The sequence below is a fragment of the Panthera onca genome, chromosome E1 (assembly GCF_046562875.1).
Source record: "Panthera onca isolate mPanOnc1 chromosome E1, mPanOnc1 haplotype 2, whole genome shotgun sequence".
In the NCBI taxonomy this organism is placed as follows: Eukaryota; Metazoa; Chordata; class Mammalia; order Carnivora; family Felidae; genus Panthera; species Panthera onca.
The window spans coordinates 27,767,411-27,781,051 of record NC_138352.1 but is presented as its reverse complement, the minus strand read 5'-3'; the positions used below and the strand labels follow the sequence as shown (position 1 = coordinate 27,781,051).

The following is a 13,641-nucleotide window of genomic DNA, read 5'->3' as shown; positions in this document are numbered from 1 at the left end:
GTTCAGGCGGGGGTGCCCCCTTTTGGTGAGAAAAAGCCACTATTTATTGTCTTGCCATCAAATACTGGGGGTCTTGAGGCAGGGGAGTGTACTGGGGAAGTCCAGAATGAGGGAGTCAAGGGCAGAGGTGGGGGTGGGGAGGGAAGAGAGTAAGGTGGTTTGCACCTGCGTGTGCGTGTGTGTGTATGTGCGTGAGAGAGAGAGAGACAGAGAGAGACAGGGATGGAGAGAGGTGGAGGGAGAGAGAGAGGAAGAGTGGGGAGGGGGAGGGAGGGAGAGACATGGAGATATGCCAGGTGGGCAGAATGAAGAGCTAGGGGAAACCTAAGGAACCATGGGAAGGGGCCCTGCTGTCACCCACACTCCTCCCCTTCCTTAGAGCTTCAGCAAACTACATTCACCCACTCATTAAGAAAAACAACTTATCAGACATCTACTCTACACAGTCAACGGCTCTAGACCCTGGGGATATAATGTCCCTGGGCTCTCGGGAAACTCAGAGTGAGGCAGAGGATAGAAAAGTGAGCACAGAAGCAGAGAAGACCATAAAAGAGGGTGACAGGAGAGGGGGAAGTGCTGTCAACCTAGTGGTGGGAGGGCTCTGGGAGCTGTCTCAATGATGAAGAGGGCTTTCAGGCAGAGGACGCGGGAGAGAACAGACGGAGCCAGCAGACCCGTCGGCTGGGGCCCCACTTTCCTCTCCAACCTCAGGTGCCCCCACCACCTCGAATGCCCCGGTGCCCACCCTTGATCACAGTGCCTTCTGCCTGGCCCCACTCCCACCCTCTCCTTTTGGCTCCCGCAGGCCCCTATCTTTCCTCTACCACAGCACTAATCGCCCCACCTTGGATGTGCTCGTTGGCGTATGTGTCTCCCAGCCTACCCACCAGGGTGCTCTGTCTAGAATCCAGATCTAGGGGCGCCTGGGTGGCTCAGCCGGTTAAGCGTCCGACTTCGGCTCAGGTCACGATCTCGCGGTCCGTGGGTTCGAGCCCCGCGTCGGGCTCTGTGCTGACAGCTCAGAGCCTGGAGCCTGTTTCGGATTCTGCATTTCCCTCTTTCTCTCTCCTCCCCAGCTCATGTTCTGTCTCTCTCTTCTCAAAAATAAATAAACGTTAAAAAAAATTGTTTTTAAATCCAGATCTGTCTGCGTATGCCTAGCTCAGAAATGTGCAGTGGCTCCCCTCTGCCTCCAGGACAAAGCATAAAACGTCAGCATATATGGCCCACGAGACCCTGACCAACCCTCTGGCCTGCTCTCCCAGCCCCAGACACTCTTCATTACACTCTGTGCTCCACGTGATGGTTTTAAAACATCCTCTCTTTTAAGAGATGCAGCTTCATTCCCATACTCTTGACGCCAGATCTGGTGACTCCCTTCTAACAAACAGAATATGACAGAAAAGATGGTGTGTGACTTCTGAGACTCAGTCCCAAGAGGCACCGCAGCTTGGATCACTTGCTCTAGGGAAAACCCGCTGCCATGTTATGAGGACACTCAGGAGTCCACACAGCAAGAAAACTCAGGCCTCCTACCAACAGTCAGCAAGGCACGGAGGCCTCCTGCCAACAGCTATGCGGTGAGTCACCTTGGACGTGGCTCCTCCAGCTCATCGAGCTTGCAGATGAGGCAATTCTGGCTACCGTCTTGACCGCAACCTCATGAGAGCTCCTGAGCCAGGACCGCTCATCTAGGCTGCTCCTGAATTCCCGAGCCACAGAAACAACAAGGTACTAAACATCTGTTGTCTTAAGCCCCTAAGTTTTGGGATAATCTGCTACAGAGCAATCAATAACGAATACATCCCAAACGTGTCAGCTGCTGTCTTTGACGCACGTGTTATTCTCTTTGTCTGTGCAACTTACTCCTCACACCCTGACCTTTCCGCCAAGTTCCTCACATCCTTCAGGGTCCAAGAGAAATGTCATCTCCTTAGTGAATCACTCCTTAACACCCTCTCCCCCAACCTGGCACCACCTGCTACAGACCTGGCTCTGACCCTGTGCCTCGCCAGCCCCTGCATAGGACTCTAGCATGGCCCTTCCTACCCCACCATGTCCCTGATGGCTCAGAGGCCTATCAAGGTCTCCCACCTGCCCTTGGGGGTAACAGAGATCCAGGCACCCAGAAAACTGGTGAAACCTCTGTCAATTGGCTTGGGAGCTACCACTCAGGTTTTTATTCCAGCGGGAGGAGTGTAAAACACTGGTGCTTTTTGCAACACGTATTTAAACCCAAAGGGCCTCCCTCCATTCTTTCCTCCAAATGATGGGAAAGCATGAAGACCCACTGGTCAAGGGCCCCATCTTACTCCGTGCCAACAAACCCGACAAGGGGAGCTGACCCTACCTGGATCAGAGCTAGCACCTTGTCCTGGACGATGGTGGGAGGGTTGTTCTTGGGAGAGATGATTTTGACCAGGACGCTGTCGATGAAATCTCGGTTGGCCACAAGGATGTGGAAGCGGTGGCCACAGTTCTTCACACATGTCTCCAGCACCTGAGGAGGTAGGAAAGGAAAGAGAGGTCACCACCGTGGGACCCAGAGGAGCTGCCCAGGCCACTGAGTTTCCACCCCCACCCTGCCCCCCCCCCCCCTTCCTTCTCCTGGATGGTCCTTCCCACCATCTCCTCCAGAGTCAGACCTGGATGGCTCCACATCCCTATGCTCTAATTCAGTTGTCCCTTGCTGTCTGAAGTTGCCTGTCCCTGAACAAGAATCAGGCAATTAGTTGGGAACTGAGGCACCAGTTTTGCATGAGAAGGACGCTGGTGTTTTAATGAGATCGAAATGACTGAGTGGTCCCTGAAAATTAGCATTTTAACTCCTCTCTCCGGGCTTCTGGGTGTGAGACCTTAGCCAATGGGACATAAGGCTCTGTCACAGAGAGGGCTGCTGTGACAGCCCAAATTACCCTGTGAATTACTTGCCCTTTTATGCGAGGAAGCGTGCGTGCGCGCACACACGCGCGCACACACACACACACACACACACACACACACACGGGTGCACACGCCCCACACGACCCTGCCTCTGCAACTAAAATTGGCAATGACTAAGGATTTTGTACCCTGAATAAACGGTTTGTGGGCCTCAGCTGCCAATCAGCTTCGAGGTCCATGTTCACCGCAAACCCTGTTCGCCCATCCCTGGTCTGGAAAAAATGAGTTACACAGGCCGTAGCCATTAAGAAAAGCACAGCGCATGTGGGTTCTGGCCAGATGGCCATAGTGGGCTCGAATCTCCGCTCTGCCACTTGCTCCCTTAATGGTCCAGAATGAGTCTGTCTGCGCTGAGCTTCCTCATCTGTAATATGGGCACGTGAGTGCCCCCTTGCAGGACTGTAGTCAGGATGAGGGAGTCTGTCTGAAGCATCTAACACGGTGCCCTGCAAGGAGTGGGGCAGTAAAGGAGGACTATGGTGATAGGATCATCATTTCGAAGGCTGTCGTACACACTTGAGGAACGGGAAAGCTTCCCCGTCCCCACACGACAGGGGAGAGGCTGGCTGGAATTCAGAGGCACCAGCTGGAGTGTCCCCCAGCCTTCGACACACCTTTCTGAACTTCTCAGCTCTCTGTAGACCAACCCATACAATCACCCAGCCCTTCCCACACCAGTACCCCCCAATGCCACAGTCAACTAGCAGGGATGTGACGGACAACAGGGGACATTTCCGGCTGCCTCAGTTACCTTCATTTGCCCACAATGAGCTGATCACTGGCTACCTTAGGCAGCCATTCCACAGGGCTGGGTTCACGCAATGAGGCGTCACCTTGACAAAGCATGACGGTTAGGAAAGGCCCACACTCTTAACATTAACTGAGCACAGACTACATGCCAGGCACTGTGTGGGAGCCCCCACATTACAGCATTTCATTTTAGGCTCACAGAATTAGATTCTCTTTAAGTGGGTCAGGCTTCTCTGGAGCCCCTGTCTCCTCACCCACAATGAGGCCACAGGGCCAACCTCCCCCCATGGCTCTCCTCTAAGATCAGCTGGGAGTCCCTCAGATGACAGGCGACAGGTACTAGATTTCTTGTTCTTTCACCTGGTCCTTGAAATAGCCCTGTAAGGTGGGTGTTATCCCACTTTAGAGATGAGGAAGCTGAGGCCTGGAGATGCCAGTAACTTCACTGAGGAGGCCAGGGCTGACATGTGCCCTGAGCCTGGCAACCGCAGAGCCAGTCAAAACTGTTCCTTTCCCCCACTGCTGCCTGCACTGCGGGAGACCCTGGGTTCTGCTCGGCTTGCCAAGGAAGACCTCAAAGCTTAGCATCCTTGGGTCATCCGCAGCCAAGGGAGGGGGGCATTCTCTTTCTTAGCCTCTGTACGTGGTCAATTCCAGACGATCTCAAGGTAACCAGCACTCACTCTTAACAGTGACCACGGGGGCTACAGGGATGAACCAGAGGGGTTCTTCCTACCCTCCAGGAACTCACAGTTCTCCTTCTTTCCAGGATCCCCTCTCCTAACTTGGCCTATGCAGGCATCAGGCTGCTGCCAAGGCAGGTGGCAGGAAGAATGGTTTATTTGGTCAGGAAGAGGTGGGGAAGGGAAGGGCAGGAGGCTGGGAAGAAAGCAGGTGTGGTGAAAAAAGAGAAAAGAGGAGCAGGAAGGCCAACATGGCAGGCCAGCTGTGGCTCTCCTGCCACGCTCAGGGCAACAGTGTGCCAGGACGCCTGTCCCAGGCACACCCTTTAGGGAGCACGCCCTTACATCTTCCAGGACAGCAGACTTTAAAGCCAGTGTGGCCTAGGCTAGACCTTCGGGCTCACACACAGGTTTGGAAATGCCCTGGAGAGAGATGGCATGTGCTGCAAAGCAACCCTGAAGCCTAGCAGAGCAGGAGGAAATGCAGGAGGTCGTCCCTGGCTGGCAAGGGCCACTCGGCCACTCTAGGGACTCTGTCAAAAGTGCCTTTGGTGAATCGGTGTCCCTGTGGGTTGAAGGGCATGAAACACACAGCAGCCGTTTTCCAGCAGCCAAAGCCCACAGAATCACAAAAGGTGCCTCTAAGCAATCATTAACAAACAAGCGAAGAAAAAAGCAAAACACTCAGGAATAAATTTAACTAAGGAGGTAAAAGATCTGTACCCTGAAAACTATTAAGACAATGATGAGAGAAAGGAAAGACGACACAAATAAAATGGAAAGATGTCCCGTGTTCATGGATTGGAAGAATATTATTAAAATGTCCATACTACCCAAAGCCATCTACAGATTTCGCAGAAGTAGAAGAAACAATCCTAAAATTCATATGGAACCATTAAAGACTCTGAATAGCCAAAGCAATCTCTAGAAAGAAGAATAAAGCTGGGGACATCATACTTCCTAATTTCAAACTGTATTACAAAGCTACAATAACCAAAACAGTATGGTACTGGCATAAACATAGACAATGGCACAGAAGTAAGAGCCCAGAAATAAACCCACATATACATATAATATTTGATGAGAGGCAAGAGGACTCAATGGGGGAAAGGACAGTCTCTTTGACAGATGGTATTGGGACAACTGCATAATGACATGCAGAAGAATGAAACTGGACTCCTATCTTACACCACTCAAAAAACTAACTTGAAATGGACTAAAGACTTAAACTTAAGATGTGAAGCTTAAAACTACCAAAAGGAAACACAGGAAAGAAGTTCCCTGGTCTTGGCAAAGATTTTTTTGGATAGGACACCAAAAGCAATGGCAACAATGGAAATGAACAAGTGGGACTACGTCAAACTAAAAAGCTTTTGCACAGCAGAAGAAACGATCAGCAAAATAAAAAGGCAGTCCACAGAATGGGAAACACTATTTGCAAACTATCTACCTGATAAGTGATTCATATCAAAAATATGTAAGGAACTTAATAGCAAATAAATAAATACACAAACAAATAAACAAACAAATAAGCAAAACCAATCCAATTAAAAATGGGCAAAGATGCCCTGGCTGGCTCAGTTGGAACATGTGACTCTTTATCTAGGGGTTGTAAGTTCAAGCCCCAGGATGGATGCAGAGATTACTAAAAAAAATAAATAAATAAACTTAAAAAAATTGTTTATTTTTTTTTATTTAAAAAAAAATTTTTTTTAACGTTTATTTTTGAGACAGAGAGAGACAGAGTGTGAACAGGGGAGGAGCAGAGAGAGAGGGAGACAGAGAATCCGAAACAGGCTCCAGGCTCTGAGCTGTCAGCACAGAGCCCGACGAGGGGCTCGAACTCACAGACCGCGAGATCATGACCTGAGCCGAAGTCGGGACACTTAACCGACCGAGCCACCCAGGTGCCCCCCAAAATTGTTTATTTTTAACAGAGAGAGAAGCAGAGAAGAGAGGGAGACAGAATCCCAAGCAGGCTCTGTGCCATCAGCGCAGAGCGTGATGTGGGGCCCGAACCCACAAACTGTGACATCATGACCTGAGCCAAAACCGAGCCAGACGCTCAACCAACTGAGCCACCCAGGTACCCGCAAAATAAATAAACTTTTTAAAAAATGGGCAAAAAAAAAAACCCCTGAAAGAGACATGTCTTCAAGGAAGATGCACACATGGCCAACAGGCACATGAAAAAGTACTCGACCGCTTATCATCAGGGAAATGCAAATCAAAACCACCATAAAAGATCACTTCACGCTTGTTACAGTGGCTAGTATCCAAAAAACGAGAGACAAGCGCTGATGAGGATGTAGAGAGAAAGGAACCCTTGGGCACTGTTGGGAATGTAAATTGGTGCAGCCACTATGGAAAACCGTATGGAGGTTTCTTAAAAAAATCAAAAATAGAGCTACTATATGATCCAGCAGTCCCACTTCTGCGTATCTATCTAAAAGAAATGAAAACGGTATCAAAGAGGTATCTGTACCCCCATGTTCATGGCAGCGTTATTCACAATAGCCAACAAACGGAAACAACGGAAGTACCCACTGATAGATGAACGCATAGACAAAACGGTGACATATACGTGTATGTCGTATTTCTTTATCCATGTGTACAGACACACACTGGAATAGTATTCAGCCATGAAAAGGAAGGAAATCTTGCCCTTTTGCAACAACATGGAGCTTGAGGCCATTATACTAAATGAAGTAAGTTAAATAAAGAAAAACAGGGGTACCTGGGTGGCTCACTCTGTTCAGTGTATGAGTCTTGATTTTTGGCTCAGGTCATAATCGCACGGTTCGTGAGTTTTGAGCCCCACATCAGGCTCTGCACTCACGGAGCAGAGCCTGCTTGGGATTCTCAGTCTCCCTCTCTCTCTGCCCTTCCCTGCTCATGCTCTCTCTCCCCCTCAAAAATAACTAAAATTTAAAAAAAAGAAAAACAAATACCTAGTGTTTCTCACTTGTATGCAGAACCTAAAAAAGCTGAGCTCACAGCCACAGAGTAGAATGGTGGCTATGGAGCACGGGATATGGGGAGACATTGGTCAAAGGGTACAAATTCCCAGCTATGACTAAGTTCTAGGGATCTAATGGACAGCACGGGGACCATAATTAACTACACTGCAGTATATATTTGACAGTTAAATGAGATCCCAGGGGCGTCTTAGGGGTGTCAGTCAGTTAAGCATCCAACTCTTGATATTGGCTCAGGTCATGATCTCACAGCTCGTGGGATGGAGCCCTGCATCGGCTCCATGCAGACAGCACAGAGCCTGGTTGGGATTCTCTCTCTCCCCCTCCAGCGCGTGTGCGTGCTCTTTGTCTCTCTCGCTCTCAAAAATAAACTTTAAAAACAAAAAAAGAAAGAAATTGGATCTTAAATGCTATCCCCCTCCCCCAACAAAGGTAATTATGTGAGTAGACAGAGGTGTTTACTAACCTTATTGTGGTAATCATTTTGCAATATACACATGTATCAAATCATCATACTGTGTAGCTTAAACTTACATATGTTACAGGTCAATAATCTCGTTAAAACTGGGAGAATAATAATAACAGACCTGACCATCAGGAAACGTTCAATGACGTTCAATGGTCTTCCAGAAGGAAGTAAAGGCAGAGACACCTTTAGAAAGATTTCCATCCAACCAGCACGATTACCATTAAGTTGGGTGTGTAAAGGGGTAGGTACCAGGAAAATGTTCTGATATGTTAGAACTCATTCCCTGGTGATTTTAGCTACTGAGAACAATTCACTTTGGGTATCACCCTGGGTTTCATGAATGCCAAGGATCAAATTCTGAGCAAAAACCAAAAGCTTTCAAGTCACTATTTCTCAGCTGGTCTTTTTCTTCTTTATTATTCAAACCCCAATTCCCTGGCAGAGAACTCTCTCCTAATAAGTCTTGGGTTTTCACTTGGGTGAAAAATCCAAACAGTTTTCCTGCTTTAAAAGGAAACATGTTAGAGCTGTTTGGGATAAACAAACTATTCAAACCTACAGAAAAGCCCACGTGCTGACCTGTTAACAGTTTTCATTGTGAGAACTCACTGTGGCCCAGATTTTGCCACATCTGAGTAACTGTTAGCTTTCTGGACAGAAATAACACCTGAAGTTGTCCCTTTGAACTTCCTAACATTTTAAGAAAGGGCAAGAATCTGATCTGTTCCTTCCTGAAAGGAGTCACTAGGCTGACTTTTTCCAGAACCTCTGCACCAATGACCAGCTTTTACCCCATAATTTATAGCCAGGCATTCACTAGCCACGAAGTCTGGGTGAACCCCCGGACCTCTCTGAGTCTCCATTTCTTCATCTGCATGAGGGAATGATGAAATCTGTTTGGGAAGCTTACTGTAAACAATCGCTTTACCCCCTGAAAAGCTCAGCACAGTCCCAGGCAGGTTCTGGTTTGGAAGCAGGAACCTTGACACCTGGAGAGGCAGCTGGCCTCGCTGTGTCACAGCAGACTGGTGGCAGCATGGACAGCCAGACCCAGGCCTTTCTTCGGCTTCTCTGCTCTGGGATTTTGTAGCAGTCAGTGCTGCCCATGCCTTATCTTCTGCTGGTATGGACCAGACTGCAGCCCATCCCCCATTTCAGGGGAAGGCAGGAAAACCCAAGGTCACTACGGGAAGGTTCTGCTGCTCTCCAGTGGCACTTGCACCAAGCCGTCCACAGGCCACGGCTGCCGGAGGCTGTGCGGAGTGGACAGTGGGAAGGCCCTGTGGGTGGGGCAAGGCCAGGAATGTGGATTTCCCCAAATGCTTCCCCCCACACTCCCATGCCCCATGAGGGCAGCACTCACTGTTAACGCCAGCATGACTTCTCTGTAGTTCCGGTTCCCGTTGAGCCGCTTCTTCAGGGCTCGAATGGCGTCCTTTGGCCTGGAGAGAAGGACGTATTAAAACCCTCACGAGTTCCACTTGGGGCACTGACCCACAGATTCACCCCCGTCTGTGTGGACTAGCATATATACGAGGTTGTATGTTATACACAAGGTTATAGGAGCCATGTTTATAAACATAAAAGATTGGAAACAAACGAAATCTTCATCAATGTGAAACAGGTTAATTTTTGTAACTTTATTTGTCTTCAGAGAGAGAAGGCGAGCGGAGGAGGGGCAGAGAGAGAGAGGGAGAGAGATCAAAATCCCAAGCAGGCTCCGTGCTGCCAGCACAGAGCCCGATGCAGGGCTCGAACTCACAAACCATGAGATCATGACCCGAGCTGAAGTCAGACACTTAACCAACTGAGCCACCCAGGTGCCCCTGAAACACGTTAATTTAAAAAAAAAAATTTTTTTTTAACATTTATTCTTTTTTAGTAATCTCTACACCCAAACGTGGTGCTCGAACTCATGACCCTGAGATCACCTTGGCGCCCTGAAACAGGTTAATTTAAATCATGTTTATACACACAATGGAACACTACATAGCTGCAGCCAAGAATAAAGACACTCCTGGGCACCTGGGTGGCTCAGTTGGTTAGGTGTCCGACTCTTAATTTCGGCTCAGGTCATGATCTCAACAGTTCATGAAACTGAGCCCCGAGGCCCTCTGCACTCTCAGCACACAGCCTGCTTGGGATTCTCTCTCCCTCCCTCTCTGCTCATGCTCTCAAATAAATAAACAAACAAACAAACGTGAAAAAAAAAGAATAAAGACACACTCTATGCACCAACATGGAGGGAACTCAAAGATGTGAGAGTAGAATCATCTGTAGAAAGTGTATAATGTATGCTATTCTTTGGCTTATAAAAGGACAACATACATTCATACATACATAGTGCACGTGACAGCAGAGGAAAAGAATCCCTGAGAGGAGACCCAAGAAGCTGGTAACTTTGGCTGCCCCTGAAGAGGGGAACTGGATGACAGAGGAGGGGGTGGGTTTTTCACTGGACTGCTTTTTTACAGCCCTTTTGAATTTTGCCTCAAATTCAAGTATTATTTATTCAGAACAACAATGAACCCACTGGCGTGGGGTACACTAAAGAGACAACAGACACAGAAGCAGAAGAGAGAATGGCCAGGTCCTTGCTGAGGCCTGGCTGTTCTGTTCCTCTCCAATTCCATGGAGCTCCTTTTTGCCCTGAGAAAACTTAAGTGTCCTCAAAACCCACAGAACTATGTGTTTTTAGGTAATGGAGCTGATGTGGATTCCCAGAGGCAGGTTCATAAGCTGATCGTTTGGAACCTGGAACACGTTCTTTCTTAAATCATGGATTAGAGCCGGGAGTTGGGGTCCCCAGCCAGTCCTCTAGAAGCACCTAGTAGGTGCAGCCTGTGCATCTAACAAGCTTATTTAATTTATTCTAAACCAGGATCCAACAAAGCTGTGGGACCTCAGGGTTACCTCTGGCATGAAGGCCTTGCCCTCTGACACCCAGCACCCGAGCTCCGGGGAGCCCCCGGGAGCCAGCTGCAGTCCGGCCCTTTGCTATCGTAAGTGGGCTCCAGCCCTCCCCTGACCAGCGTGTCAGTACATCTGGGTCTCGTGAAAAACTGAAGGTCTGTAAGTCAGGGACCTCCTATGCCTGCAGCTCAGAAGTGTTTATGATTTCTTCACCAGATGAAAAAGTCCTTTCAAATATGTGTGAGGAAGCTGGGGGAAGGGAGGGTGGGAACTCTGCTAATCAGCCCAATTTAGACAGAAATACACAGGAGCAAGACAAGGCTTCTAGAAGACGTGTTAAAACACTGAGTCACCTATTTCCCATTCCCAACTTGAAACGTGGCTGCCTGCAGGAATTCTTGGCTCCTGAGCCCAAAGGCTGATGGGACGAGCTCTCTGGGGAAGGGGTCCCTGCCAAGTGTGTCTGCAGTACGGCTGCAGTTTCCAAATAGGGATGCTGATTTCTGCAAATACGGGGCTTGACAAGCTCCTGGCTTTGAGGACTGTTTGTGGACTTGAGCTGGTGAAGGTCAGCGGCTGCTGGCCAGGAGCATGGATTGATCTCCTCTTTCTCAAAGGCTCTGCCAAGCCACGGTCAGCCCTGACCCCCGGCTGCCGCCCCTCTCCATCCAGCTTCGTCCCTCTCCTCTTGAACTTCCACGGAGCAGAAAAATGGGCACAGCCTCCAAGGGCTGCGATCACTTCTAGCTCACAGAGCATGGCACGCACAGAGCTCTCCCAGTGTGGGGGTGATGGTGGTGGTGGGAAATCAGAGAGTCAGCAGGCTCCTGGGTTAGAGTTAAAATGGAAATTCAGCGGCGGGAAGTACTGCCTCAGAGTGACTGGGTGAGCACAAAAGCAAGTATTTATCTCTCTCCCCGGGGGAGAAGCTTCAGAGAGGAGGATCAAAGTCATGTCAGAGGAATTGCAAAGTTTCAAGCAGCAGCGGCAGATTAGACAGCAAGGAGCTGGAAACAGGGAAAAAGGAGAGAAGGAAGAAGAGTCAAGAGCCAAGATGGAGCAGGGAAAAGGAGCAGGAGGGGGGGGGAAGGGCCCCGTGAGATGCCCCACCGCCCTGGCAGCCTTCAGCAGAAAGGTGGGCCCCTCAGGGCAGCACCCAGGGCCTCAGGATCCGGCCTGTGGGCCATCTTCAGCCTCCCATAAGGTCTCCTCCACCCCAGACTCACAAGAACCCTTCTTTCTAGTCGTACTTGAACCCATCTTGGCCTTTGGCTCCAGAACTGCTGCTTCTGAGCCGCTTGCTCCTTATTCCCTCCCAGGAGGACATGACTACCCCACCTCCACCACGGCAGGCTCTTCCTCTCCCTCCCATCCTCAGCCCTCCTCCCCCCCCCCCCCCCCCCCGCCTTTCTGCTGCCATCGTGGTCTACTGCAGTCATGGAGGTGGTTATTCCTGTGCACACCTTCCAGCTTAAGAGGCCGGCGCACAAAGATGCCATCAGCAAGGGAAGGTCTAGAGGTGGTCGTGAAAATGACCCAGGTCGGCGGCTCCTCCTCAGAGCCGCACATCAGAAGCACCTGGGGATTCAAACCCACACACCTGGGCCCTAACTAGGAAGGTCTGGGCGAGGCCTGGTAAACTGGGTCTAAAACAGTCCCAGGCAGATTATCCAGTCAGGCACTCCCGGTTAATGGCCGATGATTCAGGGTATGGGGGACTGCCACACAAGGCCTGGGGATGGAGGGGATCTCAGCCTTGGACATTAGGGAAAGCCCAAGGAGGGGCCTGTGGGGCCGGTGACCGACTCTGCACCCACCAGGACCGCCACCTGCCAGAGGTGTGGCTCTGAATAAATATGTAAGGGCAGAACTTGGGTGGCTGGAGCCGGGGCAGACTGCACTTCCGTCCGGCCTCTGTCCCTTTTAGCTGTGCTGTGGGACCTTTGGCAAGTGAGCAAACCACTCTGGACCTCAGTTTCCTCCACATTAAAACAGGCTGTCCCTACCTTCTGGGGTTGCCGCGGGACTGAGTGCACGAGCGGTGCAATCCAGGGCTTGGCATGGGGGCCTGGCATATACACAGCAAGTGTTCAGAGAATGGCAGACAGGGTAAGGGCAGCAAACCCACAGAGATCACTACCAAGGACCGGCCAGATAACACCACAAATGAAAAGTGAAGAAGTCACGCCAATGCGGGTCTTTAACGTGTATAAAGAGCAAACTCCTATGTAGAGCAGGATATGGGCACATATACGGCCCAACACTTCACAAATATTTATTCCTTTAATCCTTGTAACCACCCCATGCGATAGGCACTGCTGGCACCCCCATTTTATAAATGAGGACAGTGAGACACAGGGGTGCACAGCAAGGGAGTGGAGGACCTAGAATTCCAGCCTAGGCAGGTGGCTGCCGGCTCCCGCTACACTCCCCTTCCTACGGGCATGCTGCACACACCGTCCACCAGCCCGGGCGGCCACCTCCCTGCCCCACCCCCCACCATCCCCCCCACCTTACCTGGCTGGTGCCCTCATCTGCTGTAAGACTCCACTTGGGTGTCACCTCCTCCAAGAACTTTGCGCTGACAGCCCCAGGGCCAGCCAGCTGCCACAGCCCTAGTCTCTCTCAGTTATATGCAGCTTCCCTTGTCTCGCTGTGTTAGGATTATGTTCTGTATTCCTCATCAGACCAAGTCCCTTAGGGACTCCATCCATTTACTTGCTTCCTTAACTAGTGCTTGTCAAGAGTCAATTATGTGTATGTATACTGTGCTAGCGTTGGGATAAAGTAGTCAGTGAAACAGAATCCTGCCCTCATGGAGCGCACAGTCGGGGGTCCGCGGGGGGACAGCCACTCTAACAAGCATCGGGCAAATACGTAAGTTTCAACGGTGAGGGGTGTAGTA

General features: G+C 50.1%; 1 protein-coding gene across 7 annotated transcripts in view; it reads right to left on the bottom strand.

The window, feature by feature from the left end:
• Nucleotides 1-13,641, bottom strand: part of TOM1L2 (target of myb1 like 2 membrane trafficking protein) — a 120,570-nt gene that overhangs the window by 43,376 nt on the left and 63,553 nt on the right. For all 7 annotated transcript variants that reach the window (XM_060647105.3, XM_060647099.3, XM_060647100.3 and 4 more), the window contains exons 3-4: nt 9,187-9,265; nt 2,351-2,500 (exon numbers count right to left, since the gene is read on the bottom strand). In XM_060647105.3, coding sequence (XP_060503088.1) covers nt 2,351-2,500; nt 9,187-9,265 — 229 coding nt within the window. The remainder of the gene's footprint in view (nt 1-2,350; nt 2,501-9,186; nt 9,266-13,641) is intronic.